General features: G+C 41.2%; 1 protein-coding gene across 1 annotated transcript in view; it reads right to left on the bottom strand.

The window, feature by feature from the left end:
- Nucleotides 1-1,591: 1,591 nt before the first annotated feature.
- DNAJC5B (DnaJ heat shock protein family (Hsp40) member C5 beta) overlaps nucleotides 1,592-14,783 on the bottom strand; it is a 157,823-nt gene continuing 144,631 nt past the window's right edge. Inside the window, exons 6-7 of the mRNA XM_003408329.3 lie at nucleotides 13,379-13,550; nucleotides 1,592-2,954 (exon numbers count right to left, since the gene is read on the bottom strand). Of these exons, the coding sequence (XP_003408377.1) occupies nucleotides 2,860-2,954; nucleotides 13,379-13,550 (267 nt within the window). The 3' untranslated portion in view covers nucleotides 1,592-2,859. The remainder of the gene's footprint in view (nucleotides 2,955-13,378; nucleotides 13,551-14,783) is intronic.

Genomic DNA, 14,783 nt, shown 5'->3' with positions numbered 1-14,783 from the left:
TGTAGGAGATCTACCCACTTTGGTTGTCTTGGGCCAGATTAGGTAGGAGTCACTAGAGTGGGGGAGTTCATTTGACTCTGCATGAACTGGGACCATGCTGAGGTCCATGGCTAGCACATCCTCTGCTAAGATGCTTGTAGAAACAGAATCACTGCAGGTGGCTCCAGATGGCAGCTCCCATTGGCCTCCACGAGTTGCTTAAGTAGCCCCTCTTCAGATGAAGAGTCTATCCTTTTTTCTATATAGCTAAGGGTCATTCTGCAGAATTCAGTCCATCGCTCACATGCATTCAGGTGCTTGCACTCACTATACATCATTATAACTAGAAACTAGCCCTTTCTGGGGAACGCTGACCAGAACTCCTCTAGGGATTTGACTGTACGATCTGTTTCCGATCCATGCCCTGTTCTTATCTTGTACTCTTGTACCAGCTCCCTGGGCAAGCTGGATGTGGAAGCAAATACTTGCGGGTGAAAAAGAAAAATGAGGCCTGGGAGAGAAGGAGAAGGTAAGCTTTGCAATTTATAGGTTGCTATTCAAAAATGTTCCGCTGCTATTCATAAGGTTTTCACTGGCTAATGCTTTTCAGAAGTAGACTGCCAGGTCCTCTTCCTAGTCTGTCGTAGTCTGGAAGCTCAGCTGAAATCTGTCCTCCATGGGCGACCCTGCTGGTATCTGAATACCGGTGGCATAGCCTCCAGCATCACAGCAACATGCAAGCCCCCGTAGTAAGACAAACTGACAGACATGTGAAAGCTGGACAATGAATAAGGAAGACCAAAGAAGAATTGACGCCTTTGAATTGTGGTGTTGGTGAAGAATATTGAACATACCATCGACTGCCAAAAGAACGAACGGATCTGTCTTGGAAGAAGTACAACCAGAATGCTCCTAAGAAGCAAGGGTGGGGAGGCTGCATCTTACATACTTTGGAGATGTTGTCAGGAGGGATCAGTCCCTGGAGAAGGACATCAAGCTTGGCAGAGTACAGAGTCAGCGGAAAAAAAGAAGACCCTCAACGAGGTGGATTGACACAGTGGCTGCAACAATGAGCTCAAGCATAACAATGATTGTAAGGATGGCGCAGGACCAGGCAGTGTTTCATTCTGTTGTGCATAGGGTCGCTATGAGTCGGAACCGACTCGACCGCACCTAACAACATTCAAAAATAGGCCTAACTTTTTGCTTAGAGAAATCAGAGAAAGGAAATGTGGTTCAAATTATCCAGACAGGGCTGTTTATGCTATTGTTTGTTCCAAATAGGTGAGTGTGCATGTTTGTTAGATGCAGGGTATTGAGTACAGGCTGGTCGCTGGAGCTGTTAGTACTGGGTTTCTTCGTAGGTCTCATGGGTGAGATAATTTATATGCATAAGAAGTCACTTTCTATTTGTGTGTAAAAACATGTTCAAATTCACGTGAAACCTCTGAACACTTGGCTTTTCAGAGTTCTCTCCCCTCAGCTGTCTCATCTGGTCCTTACGACAACCGAGATGGTAGCCAGGACATATATGAAAACAGTCATAGATTCAGCATCTTATTCTGATCTCACTTGGTCACAGGGTTAGTGTGAGCTTAGATTAGAACAAGCTATCTTAATTTCCAACCCGATTCTCTTTCTACTTGATTATGTCAATTAAAAAAAAATTAACTCAGTAACTCAAGAGTTAGAGCAGAGTTTTAATGACTTCAGATCTGTCAGGGCTATAACATCAATTCTCACTTACAACATACATTTAGCAGCAATTGACTGTACTTTGGTGGGGGAAATAAGACACAAAGAAAAAATGGCATAACATGCAATATTATATAAAAACATAACAAGATCTTGAAAAATGCAATCTTATGTAGAGAACTAAGAAAGATCTTGAAAAAACAAACACTTTTGCTGCTGGACTATTTTAGAAATAGCATACACTTCTTCCGAATGATGAATATAAGGATCAAATGAGCAAATGTGGAGATGACCTCTGAGCTTAAATTGGCCAGCATGTACAGAGCTGAGCACTTTCCGATCAATTCCGCCAAAAATGAGGTGAACAAAACGCGTAAAGTGACTTTTAAATTTGGAATTCTACCTTTTACCGCATGTGTTTCTTTTCCTTAGCCTGGCTAATCTAGATCAGTTGTATTTACTTACGGTCGACACACTGTTTGGGGCTGAGTCAGGCTCAGAATGATTTTCTGAGTCATTTATAAGACTTACCCAGGTTGAAGATTGGGGTTTTGTTTTTTTTTTTTAAGCCAATCCAAAAGTATACAAAAAACCTGTTACTGCCTGGCTTTACTTGTCAGTTTTCAGTAAATGCCAATTTCTAACCTTTCAAAAACACACTTTGAAATAATGTGATTTGTCTTTTTAAACTATGTCTCTCTGCTTCTTGGAATATTTCTGTAGCCAAATCGAATATTGCCAGAGAAAAAGCTCCTTGAAAAAAAAAAAAAAACTCCTAAATTCTCATGTGTATTTTGCTAATGATCTTTGGGATAGATGTGAATATGGCATTTAGTTAAACAGATGAAAGTGGCTTCTGTTTTGGAGTAGTATTTTAGTCTGTGGTGTATGAGTGAGGTCTGGTTCTCAAAAAGGGCATGCTTATAAAGCCTGTCCAATGCCACCATGCAAGCAGCATAAAACAACTCTTTGGGCCTTTATTCATCATAGTTGAATGTGTTTCTTAAGAATTCTACTTCAACAGAGACTCTGCTTACTAGGAAAATTGTGTAGCAATCATCTTTCCCTCACCTAAAAATAAGATACAAACGTGGAAAAGCTCACAGCATTTTGTGCCCCTCGACCTCCCCCTGGAGACATGGCTGAACCAAGAGGAGATACTCTGAATGCTCAGTGGGCTCAATATCAAGAGTCTGTGCAGTAACTTCGAGGTCCTTCTCTGATTAGCTGTGTTTTCTCATTTGCATTTGTAGGCTGGAGAACAACTGGGAAGTCCACATCTAAAAATAAACAAAGCAAAGCAATAAACACTCTTTCATTACGTTACATTTCATTTCATGGGACAAGCGGTAGGTATTTTTGTTGAAATAATGAGTGGCAAATCAATTCAGTTGGTAAGATATTGAGGATGCCTACCTCTTTAGGAACTTTAAAAGGGAGACGATGGTGTCTTTATTCTGCATTCAAGTTCTATCGGTTATAGAATAATAATGCTGAGGCACCGAGCTCAGCTTTCACCTTGAAGGTACTTGCTGGACCTGGTGAATTGAGTATTAGTTTTCCCCATCTTGTCTGTATGGAACCAGGGCCACCACATATACCTGTGCAGGCTGTGCGCTGCACAACCCCGGGGGCACCTTTCATGTAGACCATCCTTAAGTCAATTCCAACTCACGTGATGAAGTAGAGCTGCCCCGCAGGGTCTTCTAGGTTATAATGTTCACAGGAGCACATCACCAGGTCTTTCTCCTGTGGAGCCACCGTGTGGGTTCGAATCACCAATCTTTTGGTTAGCAGCCGAGTGCTTAACCATTGCACCACCAGGGCTCCTTCCATATAGTGTTTAATATTTGTCTCCTTATCTCTCCTACAAGACTGTTAGGTCCAAGATAGAACCATGTCTTTCTTTTCTCTAGCTCCTAAAATAGTGTCAGACAAATATTAAGTACTCAAGAAATGTTTACATTAAGAGACGAATGTTTACAGTTAAAAGTTAAAACTTGGTGTTAGTTTAATGGGCAAGTTACCAGTCTGGTAACTTTGCTCACTGAATCTTGGCAGCCAAAACAAAGAAACCTCGGGTCCACTCTGAACAGCTTTTGGCCAGCATTCTAAGCTAGCCTACCTGTCCTGCCACCCTGGCCCAGCGCCTTAATGATGGTTGACACCGCCATATGAACAAAAAGAAAAGGCTTTTGGACCAGTTGCAGGCAATATTTTCCATGAACTATTTTTAGAAGTTGCTCCCTTTTGTTTGAGGGAGGGACAGGACAAAGATTGTGTAGGGAATTCTGAAAAAAGGAAGGACAAATTTAATCTCTTTCTTATGACTTTTTCATGGGCAGTAAGATGTGATGAATGCTCAACAGCAAATATAATAAATGTCTCAATATGTTGGCCAAGAGCAAGAGTCTAATTACAAACCATATGGCCTCATCAGCTCAGTGGTTGTAAATTTATTTGGGTTTTATCCAGGTGAGTAGCAAGAGCAGTTAAGCCATCAACAGATTTTTCTTTGCACCGAATCTCACATTTTTAGATACAAGGTCAATACTATAAAATATTCTCCTTTAGATACTTTATTCTCCTTTCCTCCAAAAAGAAAAAGAAAAATCATGACTCCACAAGATTTCTTAAGGTTTACTGAGAGTTTTGGTTGGATTTCAGTTCACTGCAATTCTGCTTAGGAGAAACAAACTAAATTTAGCTTTTGTATTTTTTTTGTTTTGCCAGGATGTTCAGAATTAACTAGTTCCCTATTGGGCTATTGCCATCTACCTTGTTACACTGTCTCACACACACACCCACACACCTCCCCCCACCACACACACACAGAGGCCCAGGGGATAGGGTTCTCTCTCAAGATCGTCTATAAAGTGCTCTTTGCAGAACTCTGATTTCGTTGTGATCTTTAGCCAGGAAGGGAGTATAATATCTAAATAATCTTGCTTTAAATACATCACTCAAAATTTCACATGGTGGAACTGCTAATTTGTTAACATTTGAAAGTAGGGGACATAACCTGGTATCCATTACTGTCTTAGTCATCTAGAGCTGTTATAAGAGAAATACCACGTGTGGGTGGCTTTAACAAATAGAAATGTATTCTTTCACAGTCTAGTAGGCTACGAGTCCCAGTTCAGGGCATTAGCTCCAGGAGAAAGCTTTCTCTCTGTCAGCTCTGGAGGAAGGTCTTTGTCATCAATCTTCCCCTGGTCGAACAGCTTCTCAGGTTCAGGGGCCCCAGGTCACCAAAGGACACACTCTGCTCCTGGTGCTTCTTGTTGGTATGAGGTCCCCACTCTCTGCTCACCTCCCCTTCCTTTTATCTCTTGTAAGATAAAAGGTGGTGCAGGCCACACCCCAGGGAAACTCCCTTTACACTGGATCAGGGATGTGACTTGAGCAAGGGTGTTACATCCCACCCTAATCCTCTTCAACATAATCCAATCTTGCCTTATTAACCACAGGCAAAGATTAGGATTTAGAACATACAGGAAAATTCTATCAATCACAAAATGGTGGACAACCAAACAATACTTGGAATCATGGCCTAATCAAGTTGACACATATTTTTGGGGGTCACAATTCAATCCATGACACTCCACCCTTCTTTTAAATACACACTTAAAATTTCATATGGTGGAACTGCTAATTTGTGAACATTTGAAAGTAGGGGACATAACCAGGCATCCATTACTTTTATCTTTCTAGCTTCAAATTTTCTAAGACAAAAAAATTGGGGAGAGATTCGTTTCAAGGGATTCCTTTCAAGTTCTCTTCCATTCGATCTGGACTGATTCATAAAAACAATGGAGTTGTGAACAATGGGATTGTGATTCCTAGGATCCCATTGGGCATATATTTTTATCTTGAGACAGAGACGGGAATCCATTTACAAGAGAAGATTGCCTCATATTAGCTTTAATGTACTTTGTATCTTGGCATTCCTGGATTCTGTAGAAGAGAAAAATGCTAACCATAAATAAAACCATACTTCTTTTAAATCAATACTCATATGAAAAATAAATTTCCAATTGTTATCTTCATATACTGGCCAAATCTCCAAGCACATTATAATCTGCATCATAGCATTTAGGTGGATAATTAGTATGGCTGTGGCTCCACTGACTCTTTTCCACCTCCCCTATTCCATCCCAGTTGCTTTTCCCTTCTCCCTTCCCTAAAGGCAGAATTTTGGGAAGGCATTTTGTCCTACCCCCTGCCAGTAAGTATTGGCCCCTTTGCTCTTTAAAAAATTCGTATCTAATATAGATTAAAAAAATATAAATGTGAAGGTACATAATAATTTTTTTTAAGAAAATTTTTTTACTGGCAAAAAATCACTAAGTTTGAAATTCAGTATTTATACCCTGTTATGGATTGAATTGTGCCCCCCCCACAAAATATGCATTGGAATCTTAACCCCCGTACCTGTAGATATAATCCCATTTGGGAATAGGGTTTTCTTTGTTATGTTAACAAAGACATATCAGTGCAGGATATGTCTTAAAACTAATCACTTTTCAAATAAAAAAAAGCGTAGACATAGAGGAAGGGCAGATCAACGGAGGTGGGTGCTAAAGAAGATAGATGTCAGGTGAAGATCACCAAGGAACTGAGGAACTCCAGGGCTACAGAAGCTGAAGGAGGTAAGGATCTTTCACCATGGTCAATACAGAAAGAGATACCCTCCCACTAGAGTCGTTGCCCTGAATTCAGACTTCTAGCCTCAAAGATTGTGAGAAGATAAATTTCTGTTCTTTAAAGCCACCCACTTGTGGTATTTGTGTTACAACAGCACTAAGACACAACCCATACAGTGAAAAACCCTAGCAGTACCAGCTACATAATTTGCACAGCCCAGCACCAAGTGAAAATGTGGTATACTTTGTTCAAAAAGTATTAAGCATTTCAAGTGTGATGGTGACAGCAGAGCAGTATAAACCAAGTGCTGGATGTCCTTGCCAGTCAATAAGGCAAGAAAGAAATAAAAGGAATACAGATTCAAAAAAAGAAATAAAACCTTCCCAATTCTCAGACAATGTGATTGTCTACAGTTAAAATTCCAAGGAGTCTACGAAAACTCCAAACTAATGTGTGAATTTAGCAAGGACACAAGATACCAGGTCAACACACAAAAATCAATTGTAGATACTTGCAATGAACAATTGGAAACTGAAATTAAAAACCAATACCATTTATAATACCTAAAAAAAAAGAGAGAGAGAGAGATACTTAGGTATATATTTAACAAAACAGCCTGACGCGGAAAACTACAAATCTCTCATGAAGGAAATCAAAGGAGACCTAAATAAATGGAGAGACATACCACGTTAATGGGTTGGAAGACTCAACACAGTAAAGATGTCAATTCTTCCCAAACTGATTTATAAATTTAATGAAATTTCAATAAAAAAACACAGCAGGATTTTTATGTATATCTGGACAAGCTGATTCTAAAATTTATATGCAAAGGCAAAGAAATTAGAATACAAAACAATTTTGAAAAAAATAAAGTTGGCACTTTCTGATTTAAGATTTACTTTACAGCTATAGAAATCAAGACAGTGTGATACTGACAAAAGAATAGACCCATAAATCAATGGAACAGAAGACAGAGTCCAGAAAGAGCCACACAAATATGGCCAATTGATTTGTGACAAAGATGCAAAGTCAATTCAACGAAGAAAGGATAGTTTTTACAACAAAAGGTGCTGGAACAATAGGCCATTCATATTTTTAAAAAATGAATCTCTATTTAAACTTTGGAAACCCTGGTGGTGTAGTGGTTAAGTGCTACGGCTGCTAACCAAAGGGTCTGCAGTTAGAATCTGCCAGGTGCTCCTTGGAAGCTCTATGGGGCAGTTCCACTCTGTCCTGTAGGGTCGCTATGAGTTGGGATCAACTCGACGGCACTGGGTTTGGTTTTTGGTTTTGGTTTTATTTAAACTTCACACCTTAAACAAAAATTAACTTAAAATAGATCATAAATCAAAATATAAATCATAAAACTATAAAAATTTTAGAAGAAAATCTTCACGACGCATGGTTAGGCAAAAAGTTCTTAGACACGATACCAAAAGCACAATGTATTTTTAAAAAAATTGATACATTTGATTTCATCAAAATTTTGCTCTATATAAAAGCAAAAAAATGCATAACGATATGTAGGTAAGATAACATTTTTGTAAAACAAATGAAACCCAATAAATATTTGTTGTTGTTGTGTGTCAACAACTCAATTCCGATACATAGCGACCCTATAGGACAGAGTAGAACTGCCCCATAGGGTTTCCTAGGCTGTAATCTTTTTTTTTTTTTTTAATTGTATTTTGGATGAAGTTGTACAGAGCAAACTAGTTTCTCATCAAGCAATTAGTATACATATTGTTTTGTGACATTAGTTGCCAACCCCATGACATGTCAACACTCTCCCCTTCTCAACCTTGGGTTTCCCATTACCAGCTTTCCTGTCCCCTCCTGCCTTCTCGTCCTTGTGCCTGGACTGGTGAGTCCATTTAGTTTCATTTTGTTTTATGGGCCTGTCTAATAAATTTTTTTTTTCTAATCTTTGGCTGAATGGTGAACCTCAGGAGTGACTTCATTACTGAGCTATAAGGGTGTCTGGGGGCCATACTGTCAGAGTTTCTCCAGTCTCTGTCAGACCAATAAGTCTGGTCCTTTTTTGTGAGTTTGAATTTTGTTCTACATTTTTCTTCAGCTCTGTCGGGGACCCTCTATTGTGATCCCTATCAGAGTAGCAGGTGGTGGTAGCTGAGCACCATCTAGTTGTGCTGGACTCAGTTTGGTGGAGGCTGTGGTAGTTGTGGTCCATTAGTCCTTTGGACTTACTAATCTTTCTCTTGGGTCTTTGGCTTTCTTCATTCTCACTTGCTCTGGATGGGGTGGGACCAATGGAGTATCTTAGATGGCCGCTTACAAGCTTTTAAGACCCCAGACGCTGCTCACCAAAGTAGAATGTAGAACATTTTCTTTATAAACTATGTTATGCCAATTGAACTAGATGTCCCCCAGACCATGCTCCCCACAGCCCTCAGCCTAGGCCGTAATCTTTATGGGAACAGATGGCAGGTCTTTTCTCCCACAGAGCCACCGATGGGTTTGAACCACAGACCTTTCCTTTAGTGGCCAAGCACTTAACCATTTGAGCCACCAGGGCTCCTTCCATAAACATTTACACAAGTTTTTTAAAAGTGTGAAATTATCCAAGGAAGGGGGTGTAGACTCACCTTTGACTTTATACCCTTCTGCAGTGGTTGAATGTTCATGAGCATCTATTACTTTTATACAAGGTCCCAAACATCCTCACCACTGACAGCTTTCAAAAGAGGTTGGGCAGCAATCTTGCCAGAAAAGCTGTGGGGAGGTAAGGGCTCCTCCTCAGATGCCTTCCAACTCTAAAATCCCAGGAGCTTGTGATTAGGCACAACATAAGATAATTAAAAGTCTCATAAGTGGAAAAGTGTTTGCCATTTGTTTTTAAACTTTCAGAATCATGGAAATAAACTTCTCAAAGCCCCACTGTCTCACAAGTGCCTTTAAATGGATTCCAATCTTGACATATGCTCCTTATCATTTGTCATGAATAACTTGTTATGCAAGTGACTAGTAGCCACTTTCTTAAACAACCTCAAGTGAGCTCCCTTTTCTGATGCAAGGAATTGGACCACAATCCATCTGTCCGCCATCTGTTGGATCAAAATCCAGAGAGCATAGTCTTCAGATGACATCTGCTTTTCGTCCTTAGGAGACTTAGCTTTCACTAGTTTCAATTCTCAGCAACATCAAGTCTCTGAATTAGTGGAGTACAAACGTGAAATAAACTAACTCAACTAACTGTAAATAAGGCATACCAAAAAAATCAAACTGTTGCTGTCGAGTCAGTTACAATTCATGGTGACTCCATGTTTTACAGAATAGAAACACTTCATGGGATTTTCTTGGGCTCTAATCTTTATGGAAGCAGATCACCAGGCCTTTGTTCCACAGCACTGCTGGGTGGGTGCCACCCAGGGACCTGGCAAATAAGGTATGGATGCTAACAATAAAGTGTTAGACCAAGGAGCAGCAGCGGTAGATTTATGAAGTTAATGAAACTCAAGTTTCAGGGACCCTCCCTTGCACAGGCCCCAAATACAGCCCCTTCTAGGCCTGGTGGGGTCCTAGCAATGTGTTCACAGTTTTGCTGATTTGCAAAAGTAAGATATTTTAATGACATTTAAAGCCACTGCCTCTCTCCATTTTGATTTTCCCGGCATCACGCTTCTCTTCTTGATGGGCAGTGCTGGAATAGGGTGAGCGTTTTGGAGATTCTGTTAAGGGGCAATAGAGTTAGTTTTAGTTGGAGTTCAGCGGGCTACATGTTTGTGGTTTGCAGCAAGTCTGTGTATAGGTGATTACTGGAGCCACACTGGTGTAGCATTGGCTTTCAGGAATACTCCTAGAGGGCACTGTGCTAAGTCACTTGCCAAGGGGATATGAAGACACAGGTCAGAGGCAGGTCACTCAGTATGAATGTGTCCAATGGGCCCTGACCCCAGAAGTACTGGTTGGTGTAGGGGCAACAAGGTTTGAAAGGTACAGAATCAAAGGATGGTCTGTGGAAAATTCTTCTAAATCTTACATCTTATACATAAAATAAACTAGATAGGAGTTTTCCTGAATTTGATAGCAATATCTGAAAATTTTCAAGACATTGTCAGTGATGAGTTGTGAAGCTGAAAGAAACTAATCTATCAATAATAAAAAAAAATTAATTTTGATTAAACGTGCTGGAGGAAAGACAGAATTATTTTTTCTATTCTCCCTATAGAAAATGATGTAAAAAATTGTTGTTATATGAAGAGGCAAAACTATGCAGCCAGAAAACATAGGAGGAAAATATAGAGGTGAGCTGGGCAGCTAATTACACTACTGCTGTTTTTCTAGATTTTGTGGTATTTTTGGTATTTGTCAGTTTTTAAGCTTTGTAATTTTGTGTGATTTTTTTTCTCATTTTAACCAAAATATTCACTTTCAGACCTAATTTTGTATTTGTAATTTTATATGCTTTTGCATAATGAGGACTATCCAAAATGTACAAGTTTCAAGCCCCACAAAACTGGGATCCATACCTGCATAGGAGCTTTTAAATGTTTAGAAATACGTACATGATTTTCCATTTGGTTAAGGATTCTGAGTGACACAGTCAAATGGGATTAGTGGTTTACTTCGTCTAAAATCTGACCTCTGCGGTGGAATTGGTAGCTCTGGGGTGTCAGGACTGAGAACAGTGAGAGGCACAGAGATTTATCACCAATCCTCTGCAGGAAGGAAACCTGGGTAGAATTTGGCACACACTACAAATTTCTGTTCCAGGATAGAAATCTTCTGCAAAGAACTTAACACAAGGTCTACTTAAATGACCTGCTGGATGTTTTATCTAATTTAAAAAGAGGAATGGCTGTGAGGCTTTTCAGAGAAGTATGAACCAGTGGATTTGGGATATCTAGGTTTGATTCACCTAATTTTGGTTTCTCCAATATTAAGGAAGAGTTAAGATAAGGTCGACCCAGAGGATGATGATACAGCACTTTCCTATCTCACTGTCCCTTCCTTTCCTCAGTCAGAGACCCAGTACTGAGCTCTGTTGATGGATGTTATGGGAGCTCCTATGGAAAATGCAGCCAGGGACCCCTGACATGATCTTATAACAGTTTATCCTTCTCACAGGAGCAGATGGGATTAATACTGTGGGCTCATCATTCTTAAGCAAGTTATGCCAAGGTTGCTGGTCCTTCTGTAAAGGAGTTTTCATGCGTATATCCCTGCTTAATCCACTTATTAAGGATCCTGCTGGCTTGCTCTTTGTGCTGTGTATGCCCCCATTAAAAGATCAGCTTTCCTTTTTATATCCTAAATAAGACGAAAAGAAAAATTTAATTGTATTTCACCATGGGCCCACAATTTGGCTCCAGGGTAAGTAACAAAGTGTCAGAATACCCCATCTGCTTGCTGGACTGGCCACCCAGTAGTCCCCATGGGACAGGGTGCAGGAAAACCCTGTGTCCTCTCAGACCTTCCGGAGCCTGAAAGAGTCTGGGACTCAGTACGATTCACACAACTAAAGACTTCTCCCTTCAACTCAGAATCCGTGTGGGCAATAACTGGATATTATTTAGTACCACATTTGATAGGGAATAAAAGGTGTGTAAAAGCTTTAAACAGCCTCTGGTGCTTCATGTCATGAAATTCCTGTTTCTTTGTGTTCAAAAGAATCAGAAAATGGAGCAGCCCAGAGAAGTGCCTCATTCCATATTTTGACAGTTCTGACAACAATAGGCCACTTGGTAATTGGGTCTGAATCATCAAGTAATTCTTTTATTTGGCTGTCCAAGTTCCTCTGGGATTGAGTGATACAGGCCGTAATTCAGTATAATGATGCATTCCACAGGAGAAAATGTTGGCGGGGTTATGGCTGCAAGAGGGGGCGGGAATGATGGCAGGTTTGGCCTCAGCTTGTTTAATCAAAGGCACTACTCAAGAACAGAAAGTGTATCCTGGTGTTGTGACTTCTGCCAGATTCCATCTTTCTTTACATTTTTTGTTTTTTCTGTATCATTTCTGGGTAGAATGAACTTGAAGAATCAAGTAATATGCCATGGCCCTGCACACACACAGATACACACGTGGAGGCAGTTTAGCAAAGCCAATAAAAACCAAGAAAAACAAAACAAAACCCATTGCAGTCTAGTTGATTCTGTTTCATAGCAACTCTATACGACAGAGTAGAACTGCCCCATAGGGTTTCCAAGGAGAGGCTGATGGATTCAAACTGCTGACCTTTCGGTTAGCAGCCATAGCTCTTCACCACTGCGCCACCAGTGTTCCATTAGCAAAGCTAATAGTGACATTTAAATGGGGCAATATTCTTGGTGCTGGTGTGGGGATCCCCAAGTGTGTGGATTTAGAATGATGTTGAATTTCAGGGGAAAGAGGAGCACCCTTCCCACCAAAATTCATTATTAAGGAATCAAGTAGAAGGAAAATGAAGGGTTGAGGACTTTACTTGATGTCCATTCCCTTCTGATTCAATGTTGTTGTTAGGTGCTGTTGAGTCAATTTTTGACTTGCAGTGACCCCATGTGACAGAGTAGACCTGTCCCAGTGGGTTTTCTAGATTGTAATCTTTATAGGAGCAGATCGGCGGCCTTTCTCCCACAGAGCCTCTGGGTGGATTCGAACCACCAACGTTTCTGTTAGCAGCTGACCACTTAACCATTATGCCACCAGGTCTCCTGATTCAATACAGATCCTAAGGTAACAGGCTGAAATGCTCCTTTTAGGGAAATTGTTTTAGTTCTAGTTCTCCTGCCCCAGGGTACACCCGTCCCGCATCCTCCCTGAACCCAGTGATCACGCTCTTCTAAGTAGACCATGATTCACACTCTCTTCACTTTGTGATCTGCATATATTGTGATTTCTGTAAAGGTGTCAGGTCCCACTTTTCTCTATGCCTGGTAAAGGTATCTTTCCTTTTGTCCTTCCAAAAAGAGGTACCGAACCTGGCAGTCTGTGGGATCCCCCCATTTGATTGTTGGTTCTCTCGCCCTTGAGTGATAACCGTCATTGTGGGACTTAGTGCTTGGCCAGGCCTTTGGCGGGGGGGGACACCCACTCCCCTGCTGTCATCTTACTCCACCTTTCTCCATGTCGGTCTTGATCTGCTCCTCGAGGTCCTCTGGGGACACATAGAAGTCCTCTTCCAGCACCGATGTCTTGGGCCGGCACCGTCCACAGCAGCAGTTGCAACAGCAGCACAGGCAACAGCAAAAATAGCAGCCTGTCAGGAGGCCAATGATGACAAACAGGGTCTGGGGGGAAACAAAGGCAAAGCGGAATGGTGTCAGGGCCAGGGGTCAGGGAGAACTCTAGAAATCAAGTCAGCTCCAGTGGGTACATGGGACTGCAGAGACTGCAGACATCCACAGTTCCCCCTCGAATCATATATTCACCGTCATCTTTACTCCATGCAAGGAGCTAGCCTTTTGGTTTCCTTGGAAACAAATGTCTCATAAAGTTTTGCTTAGCAAGTTAAACCAGAGGAAATGAATGGAAGCCAAAATGATGAAGTCTGACATTTTCTTCTATATTCTTAAGCTACTGTCATCATTCTTAAGAAGAGAGAAAAACAAAACAAAAAACCTCTGCAGATCAAATGAGCTAGCCAAGCCTCTCTGCCCAAGGGAACTGAATCATTCCCACCACGGAAGAGCTCTCTGTCATCTCCCCTACCATTCCCATGTTCCTATCAGTCACCAAGCCCTGCAGAGTTTCTCTCCTCTGACGTCTCTTGCCTCTTCCCTCGTCCTGGCCAATAGGGCTTTAACACAGATCCTCACTGTCTCAGATCTGCACACTTCAGCAGCCTGGCCTCTGCCCTCCTCGCCCCCCTCTAATTCACCCTGTACATTGTCCCTGGAGTGGCTTTCTGAAGCACGTCTTCTGCTTAAGCCATGCAGTGCCTCTCCTGTTTCTCAGGTCAGACCCCAGCGCCTATCACAACGCGAGGTCTCAGGGATTTGGCCTCCCTCACGTACAATCTTTTTCCACACCAACTTTGTTTTCCTGTGGCTTCATCTGCATAGATGACCCCCTCCCATTCCCTAATAAATATCTAAAAACAAAACAGTTGCTGGCAAGTCGACTCAGACTCATGGCAACTCCATGTCTGTGAAAGGAGAACTGATTTCAGAAATGATTGTCAGGCCATTTGCATGAGGACTTGAATTACCAACCTTTTGGTTAGCAGCTGAGTGAGTTAACTGTTTGCACCACTCAGGGACTCCAACAAATACCTGTTCAGTGTTTAAGACTTATCTCAAAGTTCCCTTCTATGATGTCTTTCCTGAGCACCCCACATGGCCTTCCTAAAAAACAATTACTCCCTCCTTTGTGCCCCGATTGTATGCTACACAAACTTTTGCATGCACCTTTTTGGCTAACACCTTAGAACATTGATCAGTTTGAGATCTGTCTCATTAGACTGTGAGCTGATATGTTGTTGCTAGGCGCAGTCAGGCTGATTTCAACTCAAAATGATCCCA

The sequence above is a fragment of the Loxodonta africana genome, chromosome 14 (assembly GCF_030014295.1).
Source record: "Loxodonta africana isolate mLoxAfr1 chromosome 14, mLoxAfr1.hap2, whole genome shotgun sequence".
NCBI classification, from domain to species: Eukaryota; Metazoa; Chordata; class Mammalia; order Proboscidea; family Elephantidae; genus Loxodonta; species Loxodonta africana.
This window is presented reverse-complemented; position numbering and strand designations above follow the sequence as displayed.